This window comes from Zonotrichia albicollis, chromosome 15 (genome assembly GCF_047830755.1).
Source record: "Zonotrichia albicollis isolate bZonAlb1 chromosome 15, bZonAlb1.hap1, whole genome shotgun sequence".
Lineage (NCBI taxonomy): Eukaryota > Metazoa > Chordata > Aves > Passeriformes > Passerellidae > Zonotrichia > Zonotrichia albicollis.
The window spans coordinates 16212286-16240070 of record NC_133833.1 but is presented as its reverse complement, the minus strand read 5'-3'; the positions used below and the strand labels follow the sequence as shown (position 1 = coordinate 16240070).

General features: G+C 54.2%; 1 protein-coding gene across 1 annotated transcript in view; it reads right to left on the bottom strand.

Moving 5' to 3' along the window:
* Positions 1-5200: 5200 nt before the first annotated feature.
* LOC102068481 (uncharacterized) overlaps positions 5201-27785 on the bottom strand; it is a 126555-nt gene continuing 103970 nt past the window's right edge. Inside the window, exons 6-7 of the mRNA XM_074552481.1 lie at positions 12522-12610; positions 5201-7590 (exon numbers count right to left, since the gene is read on the bottom strand). Coding sequence (XP_074408582.1) covers positions 7364-7590; positions 12522-12610 — 316 coding nt within the window. The 3' untranslated portion in view covers positions 5201-7363. The remainder of the gene's footprint in view (positions 7591-12521; positions 12611-27785) is intronic.

Below are 27785 nucleotides of genomic sequence, written 5' to 3'. Positions count from 1 at the left end.
CCCTGGCTCCTGTCCCATCTCACCCTGCAGCACAAGGACCCTCCTCCTCCTCCTCCTCCCTTTATCTGGGGGAAGTCCCAGGTCCCCAGTGCAGCTCACAAAGCCCCCCCCAGGTCTGGAGGGGATGGGGAGGATGGCAGGGTCCCCATCCCCATTGTCCCTGTCAGTTCTCAGGGTGATGGAGAGGATGGCACCCTGGCAGGTGTCAGGGGGATGGGGAGGATGGCAGGGTTCCAAACCCCAGTGTCCCTGGCAGCTCTTGGGGTGATAGAGAGGATGGCAGGGTCACACCCCAGCCCTGACAGCTCTCAGGGTCATACGGAGGATGGCAGGGTCCCCATCCCCATTGTCCCTGGCAGCACCCACACACTGGGGCCAGGGGTGCAGGTGGCACTGAGGGAGGGTGGGCACTGCTCCCCAAAGCCCCCTGTGCTGGGCTGCCTTGGGGGGCTCTTTTCCTCCTGCAGCCCTTGGTTTAAGGGGCTGCTCTCCCTCCCCTGTGGCAACCAGGCTGGAGCTCACCCAGGAGGGCTCCTCTCAAATCCCAAATCCCAAACCCAGCCCCAGTGTCTCCACAGAGATAATCCACAGGGGTGCGGGAAGTAAATGTGGTTTGTACCATTAATAACTTCAAAAATATTTAAAAGCAATGTTTTTTGATCTCTCCCTGATCCTTTTTTACCTCATGTTTTAGCTTGTGCTTTTAAGTGGGGTCCCAGGACGTGGCTCTGCTACCCAGCCCCAAACTGGCAGTGGCTCCAAAAGCTTGGCCAGCAGGGTGTGCTGGGCTCTGTGTCACCCAATCCCTGTCCCCACGGGAGGAACACAGCCCAGCACAGCTGGATCTGTTCCCTTTCCTGCTCCCAGACACCCCAGAAAATCTTGGTTTGGCTCAGCATTGCTGCCCGTTCAGGGGGAGAAGGGCCCAAAACCCCCTCCCCAAACCGGCCCTGGCTGCTTTTGTCATGAGCCAAAGGGAGAAGGGGCAGGCAGTGCTGGGCACAGGCAGTCCCTGCACCTTGCCAGAGGAGCATTTGGGTTTTTCTTGGCCTTTTTGGGGTGGGATTTTGCAAAGCTCTGCCTTTGCCCCAGCTCCCTGTGGTTAATGGGGGCTGCAGGAATGCCTGAGGGAATTAACACAGCCCGGTGCTTCCAGGGGTGGTTTGCGGGGGCAGCCCTGGGTTCTGGGAGAGCAGAGCGATGTTCCTGCCTGCAGGGGCAGCAGCAGACCCTGGGACAGGCACAAGGGCTGGCTCGGTGACAGTGACCTTGGCAAGCGCCACCACAGCCCTGCAGGGGCCACAGTCCAGCAGGGTGTGGGGGCTCGGGAGAGGGGACACACACAGGGGCATCCCCCTGGAGCTGAGCCCTGACAGAAATTCTGTGCCCTAGCAGCAGTGCCCAGAATCCTCGTCTGGTTTGCCCTCATCCCTCCTGGCACTGCCCCCGTCCCTCCTGGCATTGCCCTCCTGCCCTGCCTCTCCCAGCCCCATGACCTCAGCTCTGGCTGCTTCCCTGGGACTGATCTCCTCGGGCACCCGGCCACCAGCACGGCAGGGACAAGGGCTCTGTTCCACAGGGAGGACAGACAGACAGACAGAGTGTTCTCCCAGCAGCTCACAGGGAGGCCACCACCGGGTCACACAGGCTGCAAAAGGGCAAAATCCCACCCCATCCCATTTTCTCCAGAGAGATGAGGGCTGCTCCTGCCCCTTCCCGTGATGGATGAGCCTCTGGCAGCCCCGAGTCCCAAAGGGGGCGGCCAAGGGCCAGCAGGGCCCTCCCTCCCCCCTCTCCTCACCCGCGGTCACGAGGATGCAGTCAGCAAAAGGAAAATTTTATTCCATCTACGCACGCTTTATTATTGTTATAAATAATAATAAATCCCGGCGGCAGGAAGTGGATTTAGGGAGCAGGAAGGGATGTGGAGGATGGTGAAACACCTCTCGCTTCCCCCATGGGGAGGGATGTGAGGTGTGAGGGGAGCCAGCTGTGTCAGAGGCAATAAAACCCCAAGGGATGTTGTGGGGAATTGGAGGGGAGCAGGGCAGGGGTACTGGGGGGCATTTCCCACCACACCCCCTGCTATGGATATCCCAAATCCTCACCCAGCCTTTTGCCCCCGCTGCCCTGAGGATCCCTTCTGGATGTTTTTTATCCCAAATATTGGATTTCCAAGTGCTTTTGGATGGCATTGGCTGCCCTCCCTGCTGAGGTGTTTCTGGCAGGAGAAGTCCCTGCTGCCACCAGCTCCAGGGGTGTCTCCTGCTCTGGGCAGGTTCCAGCTCCCAGTGTCTGTGTCACACCCAAGGTGACCTCCCCAGTGTATTTGGGGACCCCAAAGGAAGGGGTGAGGGAGACCTGCATGAAAACTCGGTTTTTTTGGTGGTTTTCACCCCCCCTGCTTTGCTGGGTGAAGTCATGACTGGAGGAGCTGCTGATGGGACTCAGCCCATGACCACAGCCTGATGGAGATTCCAGCTCCCCACCCAGCCCTCCCTGGGGCCCAGTGACAGGTCAGCTCAGCTCACATCCAATGGAAAACTGGCTTGGCTCTATTTTTTTCTTCTCTTTTTTTTATTTTTAATTTTCTGTTGTGTTTCAGTTTCAAGGTCAGTTGGAAAAAAAACCACAAAACAAAACAAAACTGCTGCAAACAAGAGCTCCACCAGTTGGTGACATGGGACCAGCAGTACCTGTGGCATCTGGATGCTCTGCCAGGAGCAGTGAGCTGGGGACAATCCCTAGAGGGGGAACAAAGGGGTCTCCACCACTGAGTGACTGTTCCTGTACCACTGAGAGCTTCCAGCCCTGCAGGGTGTGGAGGTTCCCTGGTCCCACACCAGGGCTGTACCTGGGAGAGGAGGGAGAGTGCTGAGCTAATCCCAGTGGTGGGGAAAGGAGATGGAGAAGAGGAGAAGCAGCATCAGGAGGGCTGGAAGGAAGGTGGAGGTGCCTCCACCAGGGTGGAGGAAGATCCAAGCCCCTCCTGGCAGTGGGAGGATGTTCAGAGCAGCCCAGCATGGATACCCTGACCCATGGATAACCTGGCCCAGGCACGGGGCCCCATCTGGAACTGGTTCGGCACCTCAGAGTTTGCTCTCGCCCCCACACAGCCCCTCACCCCACAGCCAGCAGCGGGCACAGGGGCTGGGACCCCCAGCCCCACCCCAGCAGAGCCCCTCGGTCCCCAGCATGGCTGCAGTGAAACACCTCCCACATCCAAGAGCTCCTTCCCAAGGCCAAGCCGCCCTTCCCGGGAGCAATGCCACCATCCCCGTGATGTCCCAGCAATGCCACCATCCCCATTATGCCCTAGCAATGCCACCAACCCCGCCATGTCCCTCGCCCCGAGCGCCTCCGGGGGCTCTGTCCTGCCTCTCTCTTTGTGTCCCTTTTGTCATGACCGTGGCTCCAGCTCTGTTCCCGTTGCCTCCCCCGTGTCACCCCGAGCTCGGGAATTCCCGCAGCTCGCCACGCTGCGCTGAGCACGTTCCGCTCCCGCCTGTCCCCGCTAATTAGCGCGGCTGACCGAGTTTCCTTCATCAGCGCTAATTGGCCCGGTCTGTGTTCGCGGCTTCCCCTTCCTGGCTCTCGCCGTGCCCTGCGGTGATTTCAGCGAGAGAAGGGAAATGAAATGGAGCTGGAGGTGCTCCCTCAGTGCATCTGACACCACCCTGACACCGACACCCGCAGCTGGGACACGGGGACACCGCGGGGCTCAGGGCACCGGGGAGGCGCCTCGAGCCAAACCCAGCCCTGGAGCTCTGCAAAGCCTCTTTGTTCCCTGCCAGTGGTGGCTGTCACCCCCTGGGGACCCGCTTGTGTGACCATCCCCGGTTCCTTCACCACTCAGGCACCTGGTGGCATCACCAGCCAAGCGGGCAGTGGTGCCCAGTGCCATGGAATGAAGCCACCTGGCTGTGACAGGTGCTGGGGACAGCCCGCGGGTGGCACCTGGGAGCGCTCAGCCCTGCTGCCCATTAGCTGCAGGTCGATGGCATTGATCCCCCTGGAGCTGTCCGTGATGCAGCCCAGGTGACCCAGCACGGGAGGGACAGCAGTTCGGGGTGGGGACAGGCGACAACACAGGAGCCCCAGAGCAGCAAATCCCTGCCCTGGCACTGCCCTGACCCCCGTGGCCTCCCCTGTGGTCTGGGACCGCCTGTCCCAAAGGAGGACACCCCTCATGTGTGTGTGTGTGACCAGGGCTGTCCCCGTGGGCACAGGGGAGGCGGGAGGGCTGGGGCTGTGGGGTGCAAGGGGATTTGGGGAGAGGGATGCCCCTCTGAGAGGTGCATGGGGATTTTCAGGGGTCTGTGTGCAGCTGGAGGGGGATTTGGTGTCTCTATGGGGCACTGGGGGATTTGGGGGTGTCTGTCAGTCTGCAAGGGGGCTCAGGGGGTCCTTGCTGTGAGAAAGGGCAAAACTGGGGGGGTTTGGGGTACAGAGCTGCACCTGGACACGATGGGGATGGATGGGAACACATGGATGGGGACTGCACCCTGCACTCCTCCTGTGCTCTGCTAACAGAGGGGAGCAGCCCCAACCCCCAATCTCGGGCTCTGTCTGTCTGTCTCTTGGGTCGGCGCTGCCCCCGCCTCCTCCACCCTCCCCCTCACATCTGGCCAGCAGCAGCTTATTTTTTCCTCCAGGGTTGCGACATCCTGAGCCACGGGATGTTTTTCCTGAGCCTGTGCTGGACCCCTGGAGGGGGAGGGTGGGAGGATTGTCTTGGCCAGGGAGCTCCAGTGACAATATCTGAGTGCCCTCCCACCCACTGTCCCCAAGGGCAGAGACGGGGAAAAGCAAATCAGACCAGGGCTGGAGAAAGGAGAGTGGATTCCTGCTGAGGATGGGGAAGGGTGATGCAATCCCAGCTGGGTCTGGTACTCCAGATCCTCCAGGACTGGGCAACAGTGACCAGATCCCTGCAGGGATGGAGAGGGGCAGCTGGAGCCTCTTGGGGCTGCAGCTACCGACCCCATCACGTCCTCAGTCATGATCCACAGCCAGGTCATGCTCCACTCAAAGGCCTGGGTGACCACAGGATGGGGGTGCCACCAGAGCAGGCCTGGGGGCACAAGACTAGGGGTGCCCCTAGAGCATCCCCAGTGCTGGAGCCAAACAGGCTGAACGACCCCCTGTCAGCCAGACCCCACCTGTGCCTCCCTTTCCCCACCAGAATAAGCACCATTCATTCAGAAGAAACCATTTTATTATTTTTTTTTCCCAAAGAAAAAAAGCAATATAAATATTAGAGTATAAAACTTGCGTGTAACACATCGACATTGGTCTATATGGGTATAAGAAGGATATAAGCATATATATAATATATAAGTATAATTCAATATTAGACACATTGAAAGGGCAAACGTGTTTCATTTCACGCACACTCGGAGCACAGACCACATGGAAAGAAGATACAGAGAAAATTGAAAATACTGATGTCCACAAGTTAGTTACTGCAATTAAAAATAACACGCCACTAAATACACGACACTCACTACGCTACCTCAGATTTGCAGATTAAAAAGAAAATATAAAGACTACGATTCAGCTACAGCATTTCTAGAGGGGGGGCAGGTGGCAGCTGCAGGGGACAGGGTGGGAACCGCTCCCAGTGCAGCCAGCGCCGGAGGTGGCTGGATCTGGATGGAACACGGAGGATGCTCCTGCTGCCCTGTTTGGGGAGGGGGCAGGGGTGGGGAGAGCCTGGCTGAAAGGGCTGGGTCTGCTCGGGTGAGTTACGTGTTAGTGATTAAAAAAGGAAAAAAACAACACAACCCCCCTTGGGAAACTCGGTGTGGCCCCTTCCGGGCCACCCCACAGCTCCTCTCCTGGCTCTGGCTACACAAAGCCCCCATCTGCCTCTCCCGGGGGCTCAGAGCTGCTTTGCTATGGGAAGCTGGCCTGGTGCTCTGGTGATGGGCACATGGAGAAACTCTAATCCTCATCCTTGCATTCTCCCTGCAGGATACAAAGCCCAAAGCCAGTGGGAGCGTCACCTCCTCCTCCAGGCTGGCCCCGCAGGGCCCCATGTGCCACTCCCCAGTCACTGCCCCCATTTTGCAGCATCACCCCTGCTCTTGCGTTCCTTGTCTAGATCTGGTCCCCAAACACCACCAAAACAACCATCACTTACTCAGCCACCAACTCTGCACCAAAGCCATGCACCGGCAGCTCCGCGGATCCCACCCTTTGGGCGAGACCCCCAGAACCGCCCGACCGCCCCAAAGAACCGAACTAGAAGCAATATTGAGTTTCCCCAGCCCGCCTGAGCCATCCCACCCCCTCCCACCCCTTCCCCAGGGCAGCCCGGGCGGCTGCCGGCGCGTTCACACCACGTGGGCATGCGAGGACTGTGCGGGTCCGTGGAGCTACGGCGCTAGTGCAGGTGTGAGGAGAGGGACGTGCATGCAGACACCGTGTGCAGACAGTGAAACCCCGTCCCTGTGTCCCTGGGGGACCTGGCCAGGCCTGGCCGCGGGGGAGCGAGGCTCTCTTAGCCTTAATTCCATAAGAACATCAACTGTACATATAAATATTTACTGCAAAGAAGGTTTGAGATGTGTCTGCTCTTCGGAGACCCCTAGAACCGCCGGGGCAGCTGCCGCACACCTCGGCATGCTCCTCATGGAATTCCCTGACTCTCACACAGCTGGAGGGCTTTTTTCCTTATCATATTTCAGGCCATTAGTGGTTACACTTTAAAAAAATTAAAAATGCTTAGGATGCAGCTTTGCCATATTCCCTTTGACTCATGCAATATAAACACTTTTTTTTTTTTTTTCAGATGACAGGTAAGCAGGAACTGAAGCACTCCCTACCAACTTCCAAATTCCAAAATCCATCGCTATCATTGACTGGGGGTGAATTTTAAGAATGGAAAATTTAACAGCAAAGAATTGGAGAATGGGCTTTAAGCTAAGAACTTCCTTTTCCTTTCCAAAAAAGAGCTGAAGGGCTATAAATTAAAAGATCCACATTAAAATTATTTACACTGGGCAAAGCCGAGTACAAGCCTTGTGCCTTTCTTGGACTACCTGGGAGCAAATTGGATCCAAAGACATGGCAAAAGACCTTCCGCCCTTGCATATTCTAATACCCGAGGGATTGTATAAAACATTATTCACAGGGCACTTGTTTGTGTTGGGTTTAGATTCCGGATTGGTTTTCATCATGAGACCTGAGAGCAGCGAGCCCCTGCTCTCAGCCCTGATGATGACGAGATACATTCGCAGCATTTCCTACTTTTGCACCACAAAAAAAATTCACATTCGTCCTCCGGCCTTGGCTGTGGTTTTGGGGGAGTGCTGGAGCCGGCTGCCCTGTAGCTCTAAGGTCTCCTTTTTCTTCTTCACTACTTCTTCTCCTTCTTCCCGGATTTCTTCTTGTTGCCCCCGGCGGGGGCGGCGTTCTTGGCGTCGCGCTTGCCGGCGGCGTTGGTGAGGGTGGCGTTGCTGCCCGGGATGTACACGTTCTGCCGGTAGTCGGGGACGTGCTGCAGGGTGAACTGCGGGCCGTAGCGGGCGCTCAGCCCCATCGTGCCATTGCCGCCGCCCAGGGTCGAGTTACCGTCAGCAGCTTCTGTGGGGAACGCCGGGCAAGGGGGGAAAGAGAAGGGCAGGATGTTAAAGCCAGCTGGAGACCCCTACACCAAACCCCAGCAGCCCCACAGGCTGTCAAACCCAAACCAACATCACCTTCAGCTCCCCACCCCAAAACTCAGCAGCCCTATAGAGTGTCAAACCCAAACCAACATCACCTTCAGCTCCCCACAGGGCAGCCTGGCACAGACCGGGCACAGAGAAGGGCAGGATGTTAAAGCCAGCTGGAGATCCCTACACCAAACCCCAGCACCCCCACAGGGTGTGAAACCCAAACCAACATCATCCTTCAGCTCCCCACAGGGCAGCCTGGCACAGACCCCCACCCCAACAGCCCCACAGGGTGCCAAACCCAAACCAACATCACCTTCAGCTCCCCACAGGGCAGCCTGGCACAGATCCCCACCCCAACAGCCCCAACAGCCCCACAGGGTGTCAAACCCAAACCAACATCACCTTTCAGCTCCCCACAGAACACACCCCCCCTGAAACTGCCCATTACAAACATATTGTGCAGTCGCACCATTAGCGATGCATTAAAGGAAATCCGATATTTATTTATTTTTCCGCCGCATTTAAAACCCTGCCCGCGGTATTTTTCGGCAGCCAGGTTTATTCAGGGAGCAGGACACGGGAGAGGAGAAAGAGAACCCCTCCCCTGCAATACCACAAAATGGCTCTAGGAAGCCGAGCACGAAGGAAATCAATGCCAGAGCGTGTCTGATGGTCCAGATCGGCGAGCAGGGGGAGGGGAAGGCGAACTCATCCCTGTCGCTATGCAAAGCTCCAGCACGGAGCGAGCGAGCAGTGGGGAGGGGCACGGGGCCCCCCGGGATGCTGGAGAGCAGATGGAGACGGGGGGATGCACGGGGGCAGGGGGAGAACGAGCACGGGGGGATGGCAGGAATGAGTGATGCTGTTGCCATGCACGATCTGCTCCAGTGCAGCTGCCTGTACACGGCTCAGGGTGGGATCCTCCTGAAATGGTTTGCTGAAATTCAGCCTTTGTCTCAGAGACTGTGGCTCCCATCTCAGCCTTTAACTGCCTCATGGCTGGGGCCAGGCTCTCCTGAAGGATGGGGACACCCAGCCAGGATGGGGACACCCAGCCAGGGCACCCAAAGGGTCCAAGGCAGAGCCCAGGGCTGCTGCTCCCTCCTTCCAGAGGCAGAGAGATTGTGGGAACAAAGAAAAACAACGAGCAGAGGCGGTGGGCTGGGTCCCCTCGCGTTTCTCCTCACTCCAGACCAGCTCTGTGCTGCCTCTGTGCTGCCTCTGCTTTCCCCTGAGCAGATGGAGGTGGCTGAGCCAGCCAGAAAGCTGGACAAAAAGCTGGAGCACATCCCACATCCCCTGAAATATGGCTGTGTACACATTCCCTTTGCAGGGGTCGGAAGGATGAAGCAACTGCAGTTTGAGAAGCTGCAGCTGCTCTGCTGGAGCGGGCAGGGAGGAAAACACAGCGAGGCTGAAAACAAGAGTGATATTGTGCACTGGGGCAGGGCTGTGGGGTGCAAACAGGGAAATGCCTTTCACTTCCTGCTCTGGAAGCATTCCCCACAGCAGAATTCTTCCACAGTCCCCATGAAACGGGTTCCAGACCCAGCAGGGCTTGCAGGACCTTGTGCTGGGGGGATGTGTCTGTATTAGTTATATTTATTGCTAATCCTCACTCGCCTGAGCAGCAGTTTATTTCATTAGCAACCACCCCAAGGCCACAGCCATGGAGGTGTTAGAAATGACCCCCGAGGGATGGGATGACTGGAGATGTGCTGGGGCCACAGGTGGACTACTGTGAAGAGGTTTTACAACAACTTCTGTGACCCAGAGAGGAGTTTGATAAGAGGATCCATGTTTACCCCTGAAAGAATTTCCTACCAAGGTCATTGACATAGAAACCAAGAAAGAAAGAAGGAGAAATAAGAGAAACCTGTCACTGCCTGTCCCAATGAGCACTTTGTTTGTCTCTTGTGACCAATAAGTAAAGTGCAAACTTAGGAGTTTTGTAAGAATGTATAAAAAGGATCCAGGCTATAATAAAAACAGGTCTGAAGCCTTCTGAAAATGGAGTGCAGTGCTTTGTCTGGTCTCCGTCTGAACTCTGACAGACTACAGCTCCCAGCCATGGAAGAATTGTTTTCTCTGGGCTGTCCCAGCCCAGTCAGAGGCTGGGTGCACTCGGGCACCTTCTCCTCCCTGGGTTTTGCTGCCCTGAGTCCCTCTGGGGCCACCCCAGGGCTCAGAGCAGTGAAGGGCTGGGGGTGCCAGCACCACCCAATCCCCATGAATTAATTTGCAGTCTCAGCACAGCTTCCAGCAGGAAGAAAAGGCGCTGGTGAAGTTCCCAGCCTGCCATGGGTAAGGGTGACCGGCTGTTTCTAGGTAACACTGACATTAAGGCTAAAAAGAAGAGAGAACAGGAACAATGGAAGGTTATAAATGGGCACCGAGGTGCTCTTGCCAAGCAAAGCACTTGAGCTCTCATTGCTGGAAAGGTCATGCTCAGCCTCTACCAGCAGCCTGTTATTATCCCAAACGGTCCTGAGGACGAAAACAAGAATTTGGGCTCTGGCAAAAATAAGCAGGAGTGGCTCCATCGCCCCCGGGGCAGCCCCAGAGCAGGTGCTGCTGCAGCTGCTGGTGGGGCTTTCAGGGCACCCAATATAGCGTGTCTGCCCCTGCCTGGGGGCACAAGGACCTTCCCTTTCTGCTCTCCCACCACCCCATGGCACCTCTCTAAATTCTCCCTGGAGCCAGAGTATTTTAAGGACAGGATGTCTGTCCTTGAGAGTCTGGGGTCCTGGAGCATCTGCGCTCCTTGGGCTGTCCCAGCAGCTGCCTCTGCCCATTCAGATCGTTCCAAACTGGTTTTTCATTCTGCTCCCAGCTGCAAGGCAGGAAGAGCCAGAGGAAGGATGGCTGGGAAGAGAGACAGAACCCTACAGCAAGGTCACAGCCCTGGGGGGGAAATCAGGTCCCCAGATACTCTGTGATGGCAATTTAACCATTGGGGAAGGGATTTAATCCTCACAGGACTGGATGGTGCAGGCAGGGCCAGCGCTGCCTCTGCTGAAGCCAAGGAAAACCCCTGGGCCAGGGTGAGGATGCATGCAGGGCATCACTGTGACCCCCCTGTCACCCCGGGGCTCAAACTGAGCTCAGTGGGTGACAGTGAAACATAAGGATTATTTAAATGGCCAGGAAATCACACCAGGGATGGGTAACACAAAGCTTAATGGGCAATTAGCGCTGCCCCTAATCAAAGCCTGCTCCAATCAACAGTATTGGCTTAAAGAGAGAGCAGAAAGGGGACAGAGAGCCAGGGTGACACGAAAACGCTGTGCTGGGGGAAAAACTGCTGCTGGGTGCCCATGCACACAGCCAGCACAGAAAGGCCCGAGCAGGATGGATAAGGCACAGCCATTATCTGCAGGGGGATTTGATTTCCATCAGCCCCAGGGCAGACCCGAGCCCTGGGAGAGGCCGGCGCTGTGGATTGGGGAGATTTGCTGCAAATGGGCCCGGGGCTCCATCAAAGTCGGTGCTTAACCTGGAAGGGACCCGCTTAGCTCTGATCCTGGGGATTGCTGGAGCAGCAGCCAGAAAAACAGCTTTATTTACCAGCAAGGAAACCGGATCTGGAGACACGGGGTGATGATAACCACATGCAAGCCCAAGGGCTGTTTTTCCATGCTCGTTTTTCAGAGCAAAGACACATTTTCACATTGTTTCTTTCTCTGGAGTGTAAACAGCCCCCTTGCCCCAGACCTCGTCCCCCTCCCCAGCCCAGCTGCTGTCTCCTGGTGTCTGCAGAGCAGCAAAGCTCAGCTGCAGCAGCTTTCCAAGAAAGCAACACCAAAGCCATTCCTCCTCCCTCGGATTCCTTCCCTCCCAACAGCTCAAAGGAAACATCCTAAGCATTTTGCACAGGGTTTTATGGCTGTGCTTCTATTTTTAAATCAAGGGGGGGGTAAAGACTTGAAGGTATTTATAAATAAAGGCTCTATGAAAAGCAGGCTCTTTATCCATAGTGCTGCACAGAATGGTAATTGTCCTGGTTTTACACAAAGCCATGGAGGCTGTGGCTGCGTGGGAACATCCCTCCCTGCCCAAGGCTTCTGCACAGCCACAAACCAGAGCAAACCAATCCCAAACGACCCCAAACCACCCTCCTGTGAGTACAACTGCAAGGAGGCAGCAGCAGCCAGGGGAGGAAACGTTGGTGAGCTCAGCAGAGGGGCTCAAGGAGCTCCTCTGCACACAAGGTTTGTTGGGAATACTGAGCCAAGCATTCTCTGTTTCCCTTGGTCCAGCCACACACAACTTCCAGCCTTCCCTCCTCCTCACCTCACAGCAACTTTAATTTACTGTGCCTTTTTGGAACCAAGCAGTCCATAAAACATCATCTCCAGACTGGCTCTTTCAGTAACACAACCCCAGCACAGCCAGGTGGTGTTTCAGTACAAAGCACAGAGTTTGGGTGGAAGAAATGTCCCTGTGTACAGGAACCAGATGTCTCCTCTGCCTGGATCTTTCCTGACCCCTCTCTCTGCAGAGAGATCAGTGCTTTTCCACTTAGATCCCTCCTGACCCCTCTCTCTGCAGGGACATCAGTCATTTTCCCTCTGGAACCCTTCTGACCCCTTTCTCTGCAGGGACATCACTCATTTTCCACCTAGATCCTTCCTGATCCCTCTCTGCAGGGATATCAGTGCTTTTCCCTCTGGATCCCTCCTGATTCCTCTTTCTGCAGGAACATCAGTGCTTTTCCACCAGCTCTGGGATCTGTTGCAGCAGAACTTTTGCAGGCTAACCCAGATGAATCAGTCCCACAGGATCTCCTCTACCAGCATGACCCCAGGTCCCCCCAGAGCAGGAGTCAGGGTTTTCCCAGGAGTGATGGACACCAACCATTGGCTGAAGCCAGGATCATGGCTTGGAGCATCTCTGTGTCAAACTGGTTGTTGGGCCAGGCTCCAGCTTCCTCTCCATTTTGGGAGCTGTGGGAAAAGAAAACAAACACCAAGTTACTCCAGTTCAGTCAGGAGCAGTGGGCTGGACCAGTGCATGCTTTAGATCCTCCCATAAACAGTACTCAGGGGCCAAGGCCCTTTTAGAGTGTCCATCCTTCACCCTATTGAAGAATAACCACCAAAAGCACCTGGGGACTCCATGGTGCATCCAGAAACACCTTCCTAACTCCTGCTGCTCTCAGAGGCCACATCCAAGCATTTCATCTCCTCAAAACCCCACCAATGTGGAATCACAGAATGGCTTGGATCAGAATACGTGAAGATGATCTATTTCCAACCCGCTGCCATGGGATATAATGTCATCCATTGCCAAAATTACACTGTCATATCATAAAAACAGTCCCAAAGCCCCAGAGGTGCAAATCCACCCTTGTAGGACGAGGTCCTCTGCCCTTCTGCAGGCTGTGAGTGGATGCCCCTCTCTGTGATGGTGTTCACAGGGGTCTCAGATTGAGGGAAGAGATGAGGATCTGACTCCATGTTTCACAAGGCTGATTTATTATTTTATGATATATATTATATTAAAACTATACTAAAATAATAGAAGAAAGGATTTCATCAGAAGGCTGGCTAAGAATAGAATAGGAAAGAATGAAAACAAAAGCTTGTGGCTCAGAGAGTCCGAGCCAGCTGACTGTGATTGGCCATTAAATACAAACATCCAACATGGGCCAATCACAGATGGACCTGTTGCATTCCACAGCAGCAGATAACCATTGTTTACATTTTGTTCCTGAGGCCTCTCAGCTTCTCAGGAAGAAAAATCCTAAGGAAAGGATTTTCCATAAAAGATGCTGTGACACCTCTCAAGCTCTTTCAGGTTACAACTCCACTCTGCAGCTTCATTCATGTGATGGAGGGTGAGAAAACCCCACAGTGTGGAGGGAATTTGGGTCAGCACAGAGCAGCTGCTTGGCACCACAGAATCTGCTCTGAAAAGAGTCCAAGCTCAGTCCTGGGGAGGCTGGAGCAGCAGGGAGAGGAGAGCAGGGAGCATCTGAGCATCTCCATTGGCTCTCCTTGGCTGGTGGGGGTGCTGAGCACCACAGATCAGCCTGGCAGAGCTCAGGGGATGCTGAGAGACTTTGGCTGAGGAGGTTTTGTGGCCAAGGCCACAATCAGCACTCTGTGCAGGGTAACAAGCCTGGCTTTCATGTCTGCCAGGTGTCAGCTGTGCTCAGCCACTGCTCACTGCTCAGGGCTGCGCTCCCAGAGCCCCTCCAGAGCCCCCACACTTCCTCAACATCTCACCAGCTTCCTGGGGTCCCCTCTGCTCTGTCCCCAAATGACCCCACCACTCAGATCACCATTGTCTCCTCTCCAGTCCCTGCTCTGACCACCCACAGCCCTTTCCGTCCATTGGAGTGCCAGGATTTACCCCTTGGAATGCCAGGATTTACCCCTCTGTTGGGAAGGATGAAAGTTGGACAAGAAAGTCTCACAGATGTGTGTGCTTGGCAGAAAGATTTTAAAATGTAGAATCTGAAGAAGGAATAGAGATGGAAGCAAGTTTTGATATAGAAGAAAAGAATTGCTGAGCCAGTCTTAGTGGATAACCATGGAGGCAAAGGGTGTGTTAGTTAGAAGGGGTTTTTATGGCTTAGAGCAAAGGATAAACCCACCTCAAACAAGAAGATGTTTTTACCAAGTAGAAAGCACAGGCAAACAAGCCTGCTGATGTGGCAAGTAGAAAAAAGGTCTCAGAATTTTCCACTGCAAGAAAACTGAAAAACAACTTCTAGCTTAAACTGTAATGTACTGACTTTTAGTGATTGGAGAACAGCAACACGAATATGGTAATTACAAGAGTTATGATAGGCTATAGGTAAAAGTTAAGGTATAGGTATATATTTAAGGTATATATAGGTATATATATAAGGTATATAAGGTATATATTGGTTCTGCTGTATTAAGATGCTCAGCAAAGAAGAGTATATAATGCATTGTAACCAAAAACAAAGGGTCTCCAGGCCTGCCTGCAGCTGGAGCTGACAGCTGTAGGCACAGCTCTGTCACCCATGACTCCGGACTGCTGTGACACCTTGGATGGAATAAACTGCATTCTGGAGAGCCCCTGGAGTCCCACATCTCTCATTCAGGCTCTTACACCCCTTGGCTGTGTGCTGGCTCCCCTGGGATGGGGGCTGCCCTGGGAGCTCTCCTGAAGTGAGACAGGGGAGGATGGGGGGTTAGAAAGCCCTTCCCATGAAAGGACCTCACCCCATTTCCCAGGAAAGGGTTCAACCCACAATGCTACAAGGCATGGAGTTGCCTCCTCCACCCCTGTGCTCCCAGCCCTTATACCCAGGAGCTGCCAGACCCCAAAACTCTGCTCAGACCCCAACAGTGTGCTCAGACCCCAAAACTCTGCTCAAACCCCAATGCCCTGCTCAGACTCCAAAACCCTGTTGAGACCCAAATAGCCTGCTCAGACCCAAATACTCTTCTCAGACCCCAACATTGCTCACACCTCAATGCCCTGCTCAGACCCCAACATTGCTCAGACCGCAAAACCCTGCCCAGACCCAAAACCCTGCTCAGACCACTACAGCCTGTTTGACCCCAGCACTGCTCAGACCCTCACACTGCTCAGACCCCAACATTCTGCTCAGACCCCAATACCTTGCTCAGACCCCAAAAGCCTGCTCAGACCCCAGATAGATCCCTGCCCAGCCCCTGAATTCCTGCCCAGCCCCTGTATCCCTGCCCAGTCCTGCTCTGGGGTGTCCCTGTGCCATCCCTGTGCCCGAGCTCTCAGCCCCCTGCACACTGCCCCTGCCAGCGCGGGCACGGCCAGTGCCAGCTCAGTGCCACGTGCTGGGCACCAGATGGGCTCTTCACGCCCTGCTGAGCATCCCCTGCCTGAGTGCCCTCTCCACCTGTGCCCTCACACACAGAACAGGCTCAAGATGGGCATTTTGGAATGGGGATGGACCCACAGGCACTGTTCTTGAAGGTTGTACTAGCCACGGTGACCTTGTAGCTGCACCAAAGCCCAGCAAGGAGAGAAGCCTTGAATGCTCATGAGCTTTCAGCATCCCTGTGAAATCCAGCCCCATGCACAGGGTGCCCAAAGCAGCTAGGGCTGTGCCTGGATCCCTGGCAGGGCCCAAGGTTAGGTTGGACATTGGGGCTGGGAGCAGCCTGGGATGGTGGGAGGTGTCCCCTGCCATGGCAGGGGTGGGATGGGATGGGCTGTGAGGTCCTTTCCAACCCAAACATTCTGGAATTCTGAATATAAGCTCAAACTGCCTTTGAAACACGATATCTATCTGTAAGGATGCTGTGCAGACACTCCCAGGTGCTCTGCACAAAATCTGGTCTAAAGCAACTCATCCAAACATGTGCAGAACCTGAGCCAGGACCACAGCACTGTCCCTGCTGTAGGAGCATGGTGGGCTAGCACGGTTGGGACAGATGGAGATGAGAGATCTCTGCAGCCAGGTCAGGAACTTGGGGTTTATTGCAAAGGGCCTGGGTGCAGGGCCCTGCTGGGAGCTGCAAGACACAGCTCAGAGCAGGCTGAGAGAACAGAGGGGCAGAGAGGATGAGAGGGGGAGAGAGTAAAAGAGGTAAGAGAGCAAAGTTCCCATTAGAATACAATAAATCTTCTTCTGTGTTGAACATTCTGATTCTCACTAACCAATCTGGTACAATATACAAATCCTATAGCATTTCCATACAGCCTATAAGAATCATTACATTACCCCACTATGTTACATTTTAAACCCTAAAAACTCCTCTTTGGGCCCCTTCTGCCAAGCTGGAGGGTCTGCTCTGACCCTTGGGCCTGCCTGCAAGCAGAGGGTGTTGTTCCATCACAAGGGGATCACCTTCAGCTGGCCACACCATTGTTTGCCAGTTGTTCAGTAACTGAGGTGTCTCAAAGCTTGCTTTCATTTCAATCTCGGTTATAGTTTCTATATTCTCAAAATCTTTTGCCAGACAATCATATTTATAAGGCTTTCCTGTTTCATCTTCCCCAACACCTTCCCTTCTGTGTCCTGTGCCTGAGCCTCCCCAGCCGGGCACAGGGCGCTGCTCTCACACCAGTTCATCTTTAGGGGATGCAAATGAGCACTAATGGAGCAGAGACTGTCCCGGCAGGAATCCTGAAATCCCTGCCCGTCCTGGGGCATCCCGGGCACGATTTCCAGCCCTCCTGCACGCCGGGAGTGGTGGCACAGTTTCAAAAAACAGAAGTGAGGTGTGCTCTCCTCCCATATTGGTTCCTCCGTGGTGTTTGTGCCTCCCTCCCCATGCCAGGACAAGTTGGGGACAGCCCTGGGGCTGCAGTGACCTGTTAATGTCACAAACAGGCTGGGAATAGAGCCCCGGGCTAGATCCAATAAAGGACTTAGGAACCTGAACTCCACTGCAAACCAGAGCCCGTTCAGGCTCCCGTTAACCCCAGCAGCTCCTGCCCCACCCCAGCTGCAAGATGAGGATCCCAGGTTTCTCAGGCTTCAGGGAAGTTGCTCAGAACCATCCCTGAGCCACCCAGCCACTGATCCTGCCTCTGGAGCTGCCCTGACATGATGGTGGTACCCAGAGATAGGGGAGAGAAAGTACAATTAATATCAAATACATTTTGGGGTTTTTTGAAGTGTGGTATTCCGGTGGTTTGAACTCTGCTGTGAAATCAGAGGCTCAGGTTCAACTCCCTCTTTGATGTGGCAGTGCCAGCATCACATTTTCCATCTCCTAAAAGACTCCTCCCTCCTCTTCCACCCCTCCTTCAGGCTCCCTGTACAGACAGACATTCCTCCTGTCTCCTGTCAAAGCCTCTGTGTCCTGCAGCAGCGGGAATGCAGGAAGGAAAGGCTCACCCCGTGCTCAGGAGATTCACCTGCACCAGGACCCCCTGAGCTCCCCAGCCAGCCCACAGCCCCTGGCCCCAGGGCTGCAGGAAGGCACAGCCAGCAGAGCTGGCACCCCTGGGCACCAGACCCGGCAGGAATGGGTTGGACAGGGAGGGCTGAGGGGTCTGGGTGGTCTCTGCAGCCTGGGAGGGTCTGAGTGGCAGAGCCCAGCCCTCCTGAGGGGGGTGGCTGTACCAGGAGATGTGGATCGTGCTCAGGCTGTTCTGAGCTCTGGGTTTAGAGCTGTGTGTCCCAGGGAAGGAGGGCTGTGCATCACCATGGGCAGCACTTCAGACCCTGTTCATTCCTTGTGGTTTCACTGAGGGATGAGCATGTGAACTCCTGCCATGAGCCTCACCAGCCCCTCCACTTCGGGGGGCACCCAAAGCCCTACTTCCCCTTAATTCCCTGTGGGATCACAAAATCAGACTGGAAGAGGAGCACAAATCACAGAATCTACAAGGGTTTGGGCTGGAAGGGTCCCAAGGATGCTGCAGTGCTCCTGGTGCCACCTTCCAAGCACAAGGAGCTCCCCCAGCCTCTCCCACCCTGCCCTGGCCTCCAGCGCTCAGATCATTTTGGTGGCCCTGCTTTTGTTGCAGTGAGGAGCCCAAAATTGGGCACAAAGCTCCAGGTGTGGATCTGTGAGTGCCACAGGGGAACTGAGAGCAACTTCTTGTCCTGCTGGCTACAACCTGGCCAGTAAAAGCAGTCAGTCTCCACCACAGCAAGGGTGCACTGGAGATTCACGTTCAACCTAACACCCCCATGTCCTTTTTTTCACCCTTAGTGCAGCCTGTGTTCCCAAATTTTGCACAAAGAGCCCCAAAGCTGTGTGCCTGCTCCTCCTCATGACACCACGTAGAAAAGCTATTTTAGAAATGCCTTAGCATTGCAAAAGAAAAAAAGAAAAAACAAAAAAGGGCATTGAACTCACTTCTCTAAGCAGGAAATTCAAGTGTCTCAATTACTTGCAGCGCAATCATCCAGAATTCAGAGGCACAGAAAAAAAAAAAAAAAAACCAAGGGCTGTAATCTAAAAACATCCAAAAATAACTTCTCACAGTGGAGAATGCACACACAGCTGATGGCCAGACCTGGCTGCCTTCCACAGCTATAGGATGGGGCTGTGAGTCACAGCTGTGAATCACTGACTCCACAATGAGCAGCCCTCCCTGCCCTGCTGCCCTGCCCGGGGTGGGCACACCCAGAGCCCCCCTGGTACTGCCACCCACCCCAGAGCCCCCCTGGCACTGCCACCCACCCTCCACAGCCTGGGATGGAGCCTGCCCAGAATGGGCAGTTCCTATGGAAATACTCCAAGGACTGCCTGGTTTTAATACAAATGCTGTTGATTCAACAGGGTGTTTTTCTAAAACCCCATCCCCCATAGGATGGATTTTTTTTTTTCTCTCTCTCTCTGTTCAGTTCTACTCTGCACTTCAAAGCTCAGAAAAGAGCTGGCTTTCATTTTCAGGAATGCTTCCAGCGTGGCTAGAACTGAGAGAAGGAATCAAAGCCACATTTGAGACACAACCAGGGTGCAGCATCTGCAGGGGCTCAGGGTGTGGTGGACACGGAGCTCAGGCCAGGTGCTGTGTCAGGAGAGGCAGGCACAGCCTCTGCACCACCTGGGGCTGCCTTCAATAAACCTGGCTACATGGAAATCAGGGAGTAACCAGACAAAAGGCTTTCCATGTTCAGGGAATAACCAGACAAAAGGTTTTCCATGTTCATGGAATAACCAGACAAAAGGTTTTCCATTTTCATGAAATAACCAGACAAAAGGCTTTTCTGGCAGCCCTGCCACAGCCCCGCTGCATCCCAGCACTGCCCCAGTACTGAGAGCTTGCCAAGCACCCACACCAGGGGGGCACTTGGGTGCTTTGCTCATCAGCTAATTTGCAGCACCCTCAGCCATCAGGTCCCTTTTTATCTTCCACTTCCAGCCCGAAATTATTCCACTTCGAGCACAGAATTATTCATTTCCTTGCGGGGTTGCCATGGAGCTCATCACTATGGCAGCCAAAGGCCTCGCAAACATTTATTTGCACAATCGCCCGATGGATTCCTGAAAAATTGTTTTCCTTGCTCTGCAGCTGGAAACACGAGTCACAGCAGCGCCACAACAAACCGGGAGAGTTTATTCGTGCCAGAGCAGTGCTGTCAGAGCCCCGGGGGATGGAGAGGGCAGCTCGGTGCCCCAGGGCACTGCGAGGTGCCTGGCACGGCTGTGGGCAGTGCCGAGCTGTGGGCAGTGCTGGGCTGGGGATTTTCCCGGGACACCCTCAGTATCCTCTCTCCTCTCTTTTTGGGGCTTTCTGGCTCCTGTGGCAGTGCCCTCTCCCAGCCAGGACCTCTCCCAGCCCGTGCTCCTGGCTGTTCCCAGGCAAGGGGCTGTGACTGGGATTTCCTCCTCCTCCCAGCCTCTTCTTTCACTCCCATTTACACGCCAGCCCCGGATGATGCTCCCCTTTCCCCTGCGGCAGCACCCAGCCCTCCCCTCCCCAGCCAGAGGCATCTCCAAGCCCTTTCCTCCAGCCCCATTCCCGAGCAGCCCCTGCTCACTGCAGGATGTCCCCCTGCTCCATCCCTCTGTGCTTCTCTTTCCTCTCTCCCAGCTTCCTCCCCATCCCCCTTCTCTTTTCTTCCCTCCCTCCCAGCTTCCTCCCCATCCCCCTTCTCTTCTCTTTCCTCTCTCCCAGCTTCCTCCCCATCCCCCTCTGCCTCCCACACGCGGCTCCAGCCGGAGGCAGCAGCGGCAGGAAAATCTCAGCCTGAACATTCCCCGGCTGGCAAAGTGACAAGTGACAGGGAGCAGAGCCGGTGCTGAGCCTCCGCTGTGCTCCAGGCGTGTGGGGACACAGCCCCGAGCATGGGGACACTGCCCCGAGCATGCGGACACAGTCCCATGCCTAGGGACACTCCTCATGTTTGGGGACACTGCCCCATCCCAGGGACACAACCCCGTGCCCAGGGACACTGCCCGAGCCTGGGGACACTCCTCATGCCCGGGGACACTGCCCCATTCGGGTGGACACTGCCCCATCCCTGGGGACACTGCCTGTGCCAGGGGACACTGCCCGAGCCTGAGGACACTGCCCTGAACCCAGGGACACTGCCCCAAGCATAGGAACACTGCCTGTGCCTGGGGACACTTCCCCAAGCCTGGGGACACTGCCTGTACCTGGGGACACTGTCCTGAGCCTGGGGACAATCCCCAAGCATGGGGACACTTCCCCGAGCCTGAGGACACTGCTCTGAGCCTGGGGACACTGCTCGTGCCTGGGGACACAGCTCAGGGTGAGCATCCCTCTGTCCCACTCCCCACACCCGCATCCCGCAGCCCCCCACCCTCCCCAGCCCCAAAAGCAGGATCAGCTGCAGAAGCGCCACCATTCCCTTGTCCCCTGTCCCTGCTAGCCCTTCCCCCCCAGCCCTGGGCTCACCCCAGCAGCTCCACGGCCTGAGGGAGCCTGGGTGAAGCCCAGCTTTAGGATCACGACTTTGCAAAGATGCCAAGATTGAAAATGTTAGCTAGGAACTGTGAGTGGGGGGAGCATTTGCAGCCCCCCAAACCTGAGGAGCCTTTACAGCCTGTGGAGCTGCTGGGATGCTGCTCTGCTGGAGGAAGGCAGAACAAAAGCCCAAAATGTTCCTAAAATGGGGCCAGGGCATCATTCCCTCTCCCTGGAACTCTTGTAACCTTCCTGAAGGAGACAGAGCCCAGACCAGTAATTATTTCCCCCAGGCCATCCTGCCACCATCCATGTCCCAGACATGCCAGGAAGGATATTTTGGGACATTCTTTGGAAAGGTTGTTGTGCCTGTTTTTCAGAGCCATCTCTGCAGCCGGCCATGGCACGTGCTCAGCTGTGCAGGAAGCAGATGGAGGGAGAAAAATTAAACTAAAACACGTAGCACCTGTTAAATCACCTAAAATAGCTTTTCTATACATAAAACTGGTGATGAAACCCCTGATATTCTGGGGGCTCTCCACAGTGAGAAGCACATCCCATCACCTGGATATTTCCTTTTCTCTACAAAAGACTTTTGTCCCACTTGGCAGGATCTGGAGGGTTCAGACTTCAAGGACCATGACAAATGCAGATAAAGGGATTATTGGCCCAGAATGGTCCAGAAGGGATGGAAATACTCAGTTTAAAAGGGCTGTGTGATGTAGAAAGAAGCCCAAATACTGAATCTGCTGAGATTTGGGTAGTTTGTAGCCAAAAGGGTGGCCCCTGCCAGCAGGAGTGCTCACAGGTGGAGGAGAGGACAGCTCTGTCCTGACTGTGGAAGGGAAGGTGGGGTGGGACAGGACACATCTCTACAAAAACCTTCAGCTTCCAATCCCAAAATCAGATCAGCTCTGCAGGAGTAGAGGGAAGGAGAGGAGTTATCCAGGGAAAAGTCCTGCTCCCAGCATCAAAATAGTTTCTGCCTGCCCTGCAACACAAGTCCACTCCAAAATTGCACCCCAAGGCTGCAGCCCGTGCCCAGAGCAAAGCCAGGCTCTGAGCAGCCTCACAGTCCTTTAAAAGCAGTGCTTTGTCTGTAGGGTTGATAGGAAACCCCCGTAATTAAATCCCAGCATTGCCAGGATGGAAAAGTCCTCTGAGATCATCGGGTCCAGCCATGAACCCAGCACTGACAGCTCCAGCACCAACCAGGCCCCAGTGCCACATCTGCACAGCTTTCAAATCCCCTCAGGGACAGAGACCCCACCACTGCCCTGGTATCTGTTCCTATTCCTGACCGCCCTTCCAGTGAAGAAATTTTCTCAATATCCAATTTTAACCTGTCCTGGTGCAAATTGAAGCCTTTTCCTCCTCCTGTCCCTGTTCCCTGGAGCACAGCCCGACCCCCTGGCTGTCCCCTCCTGGCAGGAGCTGTGCAGAGCCACAAGGGCCCCCTGAGCCTCCTTTGCTCCAGGCTGAGCCCCTGCCCAGCTCCCTCAGCCCCTCCTGGGGCTCCAGTCCCTGCCCAGCTCCGTTCCCTGCCCTGGACACGCTCCAGCCCCCCCAAGCCATGAAGCTCTCAGTCGTCTCTAATCTTTTCTGTTCCACAACCAGGTCAAACCTGGCAGATGGAACAGTCTGGCCCTTCCTGGGCTTCTGTGGTTCCCTCCAAGGTGTTTGCAGAGCAAAAGCCACACAAAACAGACTGGTGTGGGCTTCATCACTGGACACAAACAACCACCCCAAATACTCCCCAAAAAGACTTCACTCCCAGGCTCCCCAGGATGTGGCACAAGTTGGTGATTTGAGCTGTTCAGCCCCAAGGATTTTGCAGGGGGAAATCCCCTTCAGAGCAGAGCTCCTTCACTGGCACAACTCCTCCTGCACTCAGAGTCACAGCCCACATTGAGCACAGCAGCTCTCACTTTTAGGAGAACACTGTCACTTAGATTAGGGCTATTCCTTCAAATCAATGCACTCAAATAGAATTCCAGAGGCTGCTGTGATTTTTCAGGCTGCAGGGCTCCACTCACACCTTCCCCAGGCCTTGGGGAGACAGCTGACAGCAGCTCCACACTCCACATGCTTCAGGACTTGTGGAGGAATCACCACTCAACACTGAACAGGCAAACACACACAACCCAGTCAGAAAGAGCAGGAATTTTAGCCCAGAAGCTGTTACAACTTTACAATTCACCCAGAATGTGAATGGGTGAATTGCAGAATGTGTGGAACCACACCTGGCAAAGCAAATACCACTGCTGGCTCAACCCGGGGGTATGTTTGGGATGGCAATGTGAGGGTTGTAATTATTTCCTAAACTTCCCACAGGGCACTTCCCTCTGCTGCTGTCAGTGAGGAGCTGCAGCCTGTCCAGCAGGCCTGCCTGGCATCTGCCCATTTCCACCTTTTCCATCAATGAGCAGAAGGCAAATCCATCAGTGTTTATCTGCACAGCCCCACTGGTGCCCTGTAGCACCTGCTGTTGGATCCACTCCAACACCACACAAACTCCCAGAGTAAATTCCTCGGTGTTTACAACACCCCCAGACACCCCTGGGGCTCCTGGGCCTGCCTTGATTTATTTTTAGGAAGGATGTGGGCACAGCCTGCAGCTGTGGCCAGTTGTCCTTCAGCTGGGTGAGCCCAGGAATGTCCGTGGTTCCCTCTCTGCCCCAGCTGCTCTGGGATGTCCCCCCCAGACACACACACATGGGGTCAGTGTCCTGGTCACTGTCATGCACCCCAAAATCACACCCCAAACCCCCCCTTGGCTATACCTGCATGCTTTGAGCCACAAGAACACCCCAGAGAGCTTAAAGAAGCATTCTTTATTCCTCTTCCCAGCCTCAGCATATCCCTCTGGCTGTCCTGAGCAGCCAAGACCCTGCCAGGGGGCTCAGAGACCCTGGCACAGAGCCCAAGATGCCCCTGTGGTTTTGATTATGACCCATGGAGCAAGTTAGCAACCTTAGATGAAGATCTGCAAGCCACAGCATTTTAGGTAGAATAATAGTGAAGTTACCACAGGGTGGAAAAGTAGATTTTGGGGTTTTTGGTATGGGGGTTAGGAGGCAAGATGGAGGGAACTGGGCATGTCCAGCCTTTTTGCTTCTTCTTCTTGGCCTCCATCTTCTGCTGTGATGTTGGCACTTTTAGATGGTTTAGAGTAGAAGCTCACTGTCTAACATAGGTGATATGTATTGGAAAGTAATTGTAAATATTGTAAATCTAGTTTTTAGTATAAAGACATAACACTGCCCTGGGGGCAGGCAGAGTGCCTGGAACTGTCCTGCTGGATGGACCTCAGCAGGGCAGGAGAAAGAATTTTATAGATAAGATACAATAAACAACCTTGAGACTGAGAAATGAAGAGCTCTGACTCCTTCTTCAAGTGCCAGGCTGAGAAAAGAGACTTTGGAACTCATCTCGGGGTCACTCTGACAAGTTAAAAATCCCCAGCCCCAGCACACACAGGCAGCCTGTTAATAGTCCTGCAAGCCCAACTCTTGAAGTTCTTGCATGAAAACAAAACAAAGAATGGGAAAAAAAATAAAATCCCTCTTTTCCTTCCTGGCACTCCCTTGCTGCAGCATCTCCACTGTGAGCCCCAAGCCCCTGGTCTGTGGTGGGGGATGCTGGCTGGGCCAGCCAGGGCAGCTGTGATGCTGTCTGATAAACAAGGGAAGCCAAGTGAACATCACATCACCATTGGCTGTGCTCAGCCAGGGAGGGGAAGCCTGGCTAGCAACAGCCTTGGGAAGCATTAACAAAGGGGGATTTGGGATTGGAGCAAACACATGGAAGGGGGCTGTGAAATGGCAACTCTGCATCTCCTCCACACGCTCTGCTCCTCCCTCCCCTGGAGTTGCCATGGATTCTCACACTGTTCCCAGCTCCCTCTGAGTCCCTGCCGCTGTCTCTGGGGTGTCTCCTGCCTGCCTTCTCCTCCCAGCCTGCCCACACAGCCCACAGCTGTCCTCAGCCCTGCCACAGGATGCCTGCCAGACCTGCCTCACCCTCTCATGTCCACCTGTGAGCAGCACAGAGCCCTCCCCATCCTCCAGGAAGGAAATCCTGCCTCCAGCCCCGTGTTTTCCTGAACAAATCATCACACACACCCCACAACAAAGAGCAGCCAGGAGCAGGCAGCACCATGAACATGCAGGGTACAACAATGAAAACAAATCAGAACAACAAGATGGGTCCTTTGTACCAGCCCCAGTCCCTGCCCTCTCCTCCCATACACCACCAGCCTCCTCCCCCAGGGAAACCCCACAGGGATGATCCCACAGGATCTCCTGAGATGCTGCTGGACCATTCATTTACTGCCCTTTGGCCAATTCATCACTGTAATCTCTGCTAGAGCCACTGATCTGATTTATCCAGGAATGGCATCTGCTGCTCGGAATCAGTCTGCATTCATTTCCATTTACACAGAGACAGCATGGGTGTGTTTTTTTTAAGAAAAACAAACCACAAACATCATTAAATTTATCATCCTATCCTCCTATTTCTCCCAAACAAGATTAATTCTGTTGTGCTCAGGTCTGCCTCGCTACCACATTTTCAGAGCATATTGTCTGAGCTCCTCTCTCCTGAGCATGTGCACCACAGCTCTCCGTGCTTCAGAACAAAGAGCAGATTCCCTTTGTTGTCCTGGAGCAGCAGCAGTGTAGGAGATCAAGAGCTGGTCCCTGCCTCCTCGAGCTTCCCCAGTTCTGCCTGGCTCCAGGTGCCCAGAGACAAGTGGGATTTGCTGTGATGGGCAGGGCTGTGTGGACAAGAGACAGGATTGTTTCTTCCCCGGCTCCCATGGAGACAGCAAGGCAGAAATCCCAACATGGGTCTGAGCTTGTTTCTGGCTCAGGGTCAGTGCCAGGCTCCCCCCAAACCCTTGCCCTAAGCTGCTGTGTCTTTATTGTTATTTAATTTGGGTCAAATAGAGTTAAGAGCACAACCCTTTTTTTGATTTTTAGCTGAAAGTCAAGCTGTGCTGCCCTAGCACCAGGCAGAGCCCTGCACTTCAGAGAGCTCATGGTGCTACAGAGCTTCACCTGTCAGCAGGAGACACATTTGTACAGCAGAGAGAGAACAGCAAGCCAGGCTCAGGCAGCTGCACTTGCCCCTCTTTAATGCCTGTACTACCAAGCAGTGCCTGGGGAATTCACACACCAGGCATCAGAACTCTGGGAAGAACACGGGAACAGCACAATGGGGAGTGGGCTGCTTTCCAGGATCTGCCTGTTTGATCACCAGGGAGATGTCAGGGCTGGGCACTGAACATATGAGAGCACTTTCTATTTCCATCCTTTCATAGTGTCACACAGGTTTGGATTAAAAACATCCCTTTTCATTTAGCCTAAAACAGGATGAAAGAAACAGGGGGGGGGGGAAATCTGCAAGAGCAGTTTTGCTGCAAATGTGGACACAGGCAAGCGGGGAAAACCAGCAGGAATTAAAATCCACTGAGTTCTTCCAGTTATTTCAGCAGCAGCCTGCGCTTCAGCAAAATCTGTTTCCAAAGCCAGGGTTCAGCTCATGCTGTGGGACCCCCTGTCACAACATGGGGCTCAGAGCAACCTGGTCCCAACCCATGGCAGGGAGTGTAAAAAGATGAGCTTGAAGGTCCCTTCCAACCCAAACCATTCTGTGATTGAGGAGCAGCTGTTCAGGGGCTGTCCTGGGCACGCCGGGCACAGATCCTTAGCAGTGACATCGTGGTTCATGCACCAGAATTGGCATGTCCCACTCCTTCAGCTCCCCACACACTCTGAGGCTGCCTTTCCTCCTGCCCTCTCTCTTCCACAGCCCAGCTGCTGCTGTGTTTAGGCACTGGGAAGGGGATGGAGCTTGTGAAGAGATCCAGGCAGGGGCTGGGAGCTGGGAGCTGGGCTCAGTGTCACTGTCCCACGACCTGAGGAAAGTCCCTGTCACTGAGTGAGGGGTCTGGGCTGCATCAGCTCTGCCCTGAAGAGCCCCAGCATGGTGCTGGGAGAGGGAGCAGCAGAGCCTGCTCTGATGGGACTCATTTACTGCCTCCTCACAGCAGAACAATCACAGCAGCTGTGGTGCACTTCTGCATTAGCAGGGCTTTGTTAATTGTCATTTCAACTAGAGCGGAAATGCTAAGGAAGATTTTCCTTGATTAAAATGTTGTCAGTGATGGGGAGCTCAACAGCCCCTGAGAAAACCATTCCAGCTATAGCTTTGCTTTAAAGTCCAAGGCCAGCTTCCACTATGAACACTTAATCTAATTACATCAAACCCTCACTCCATTTCAGCTTTATCAGCTGGAATAGCAAAGTTTAATCACTTCAACAAGTTGGCTATAGCAATCTCTTAATTTTCTGATAAGATAAATTATTGAGCTAGACCCAGGGAAAGAGTCAGGCACAAGCAGCTGCTGCAGATGTTTAACTGCAAGCTCTGACACCAAAATCCATCCAGCACCCACTACTCCCATGTCAGCATTTTAAACTCCACAGGAGATGCCCAAGTAGCCACCAAGAGTGACAAAGCACAGAGACACAGAGCCTGAGCCAGCCAGATGAGCAAGGACATCACCCAGATTTACTCCTGGTTATTCAGAGAGTATAACCCTCAGCTATGCCCCAAAAGATATAATTCTTTCACACATAAATGATCCTGGAGCCAGTCTGCTCATACACAGTAACCTCTGGTTGGGTATTCACAGAGAAAGGTGCAATTCAGGTAAAGTTCTCTCTTTCAAGGGAGTTCACCCTCTGAAGGGGATTCCTGTCCATGAACCAGGAGAAAAGATGGGAGAGGCAAAAAACAACATTTTGTTGTCTGTGG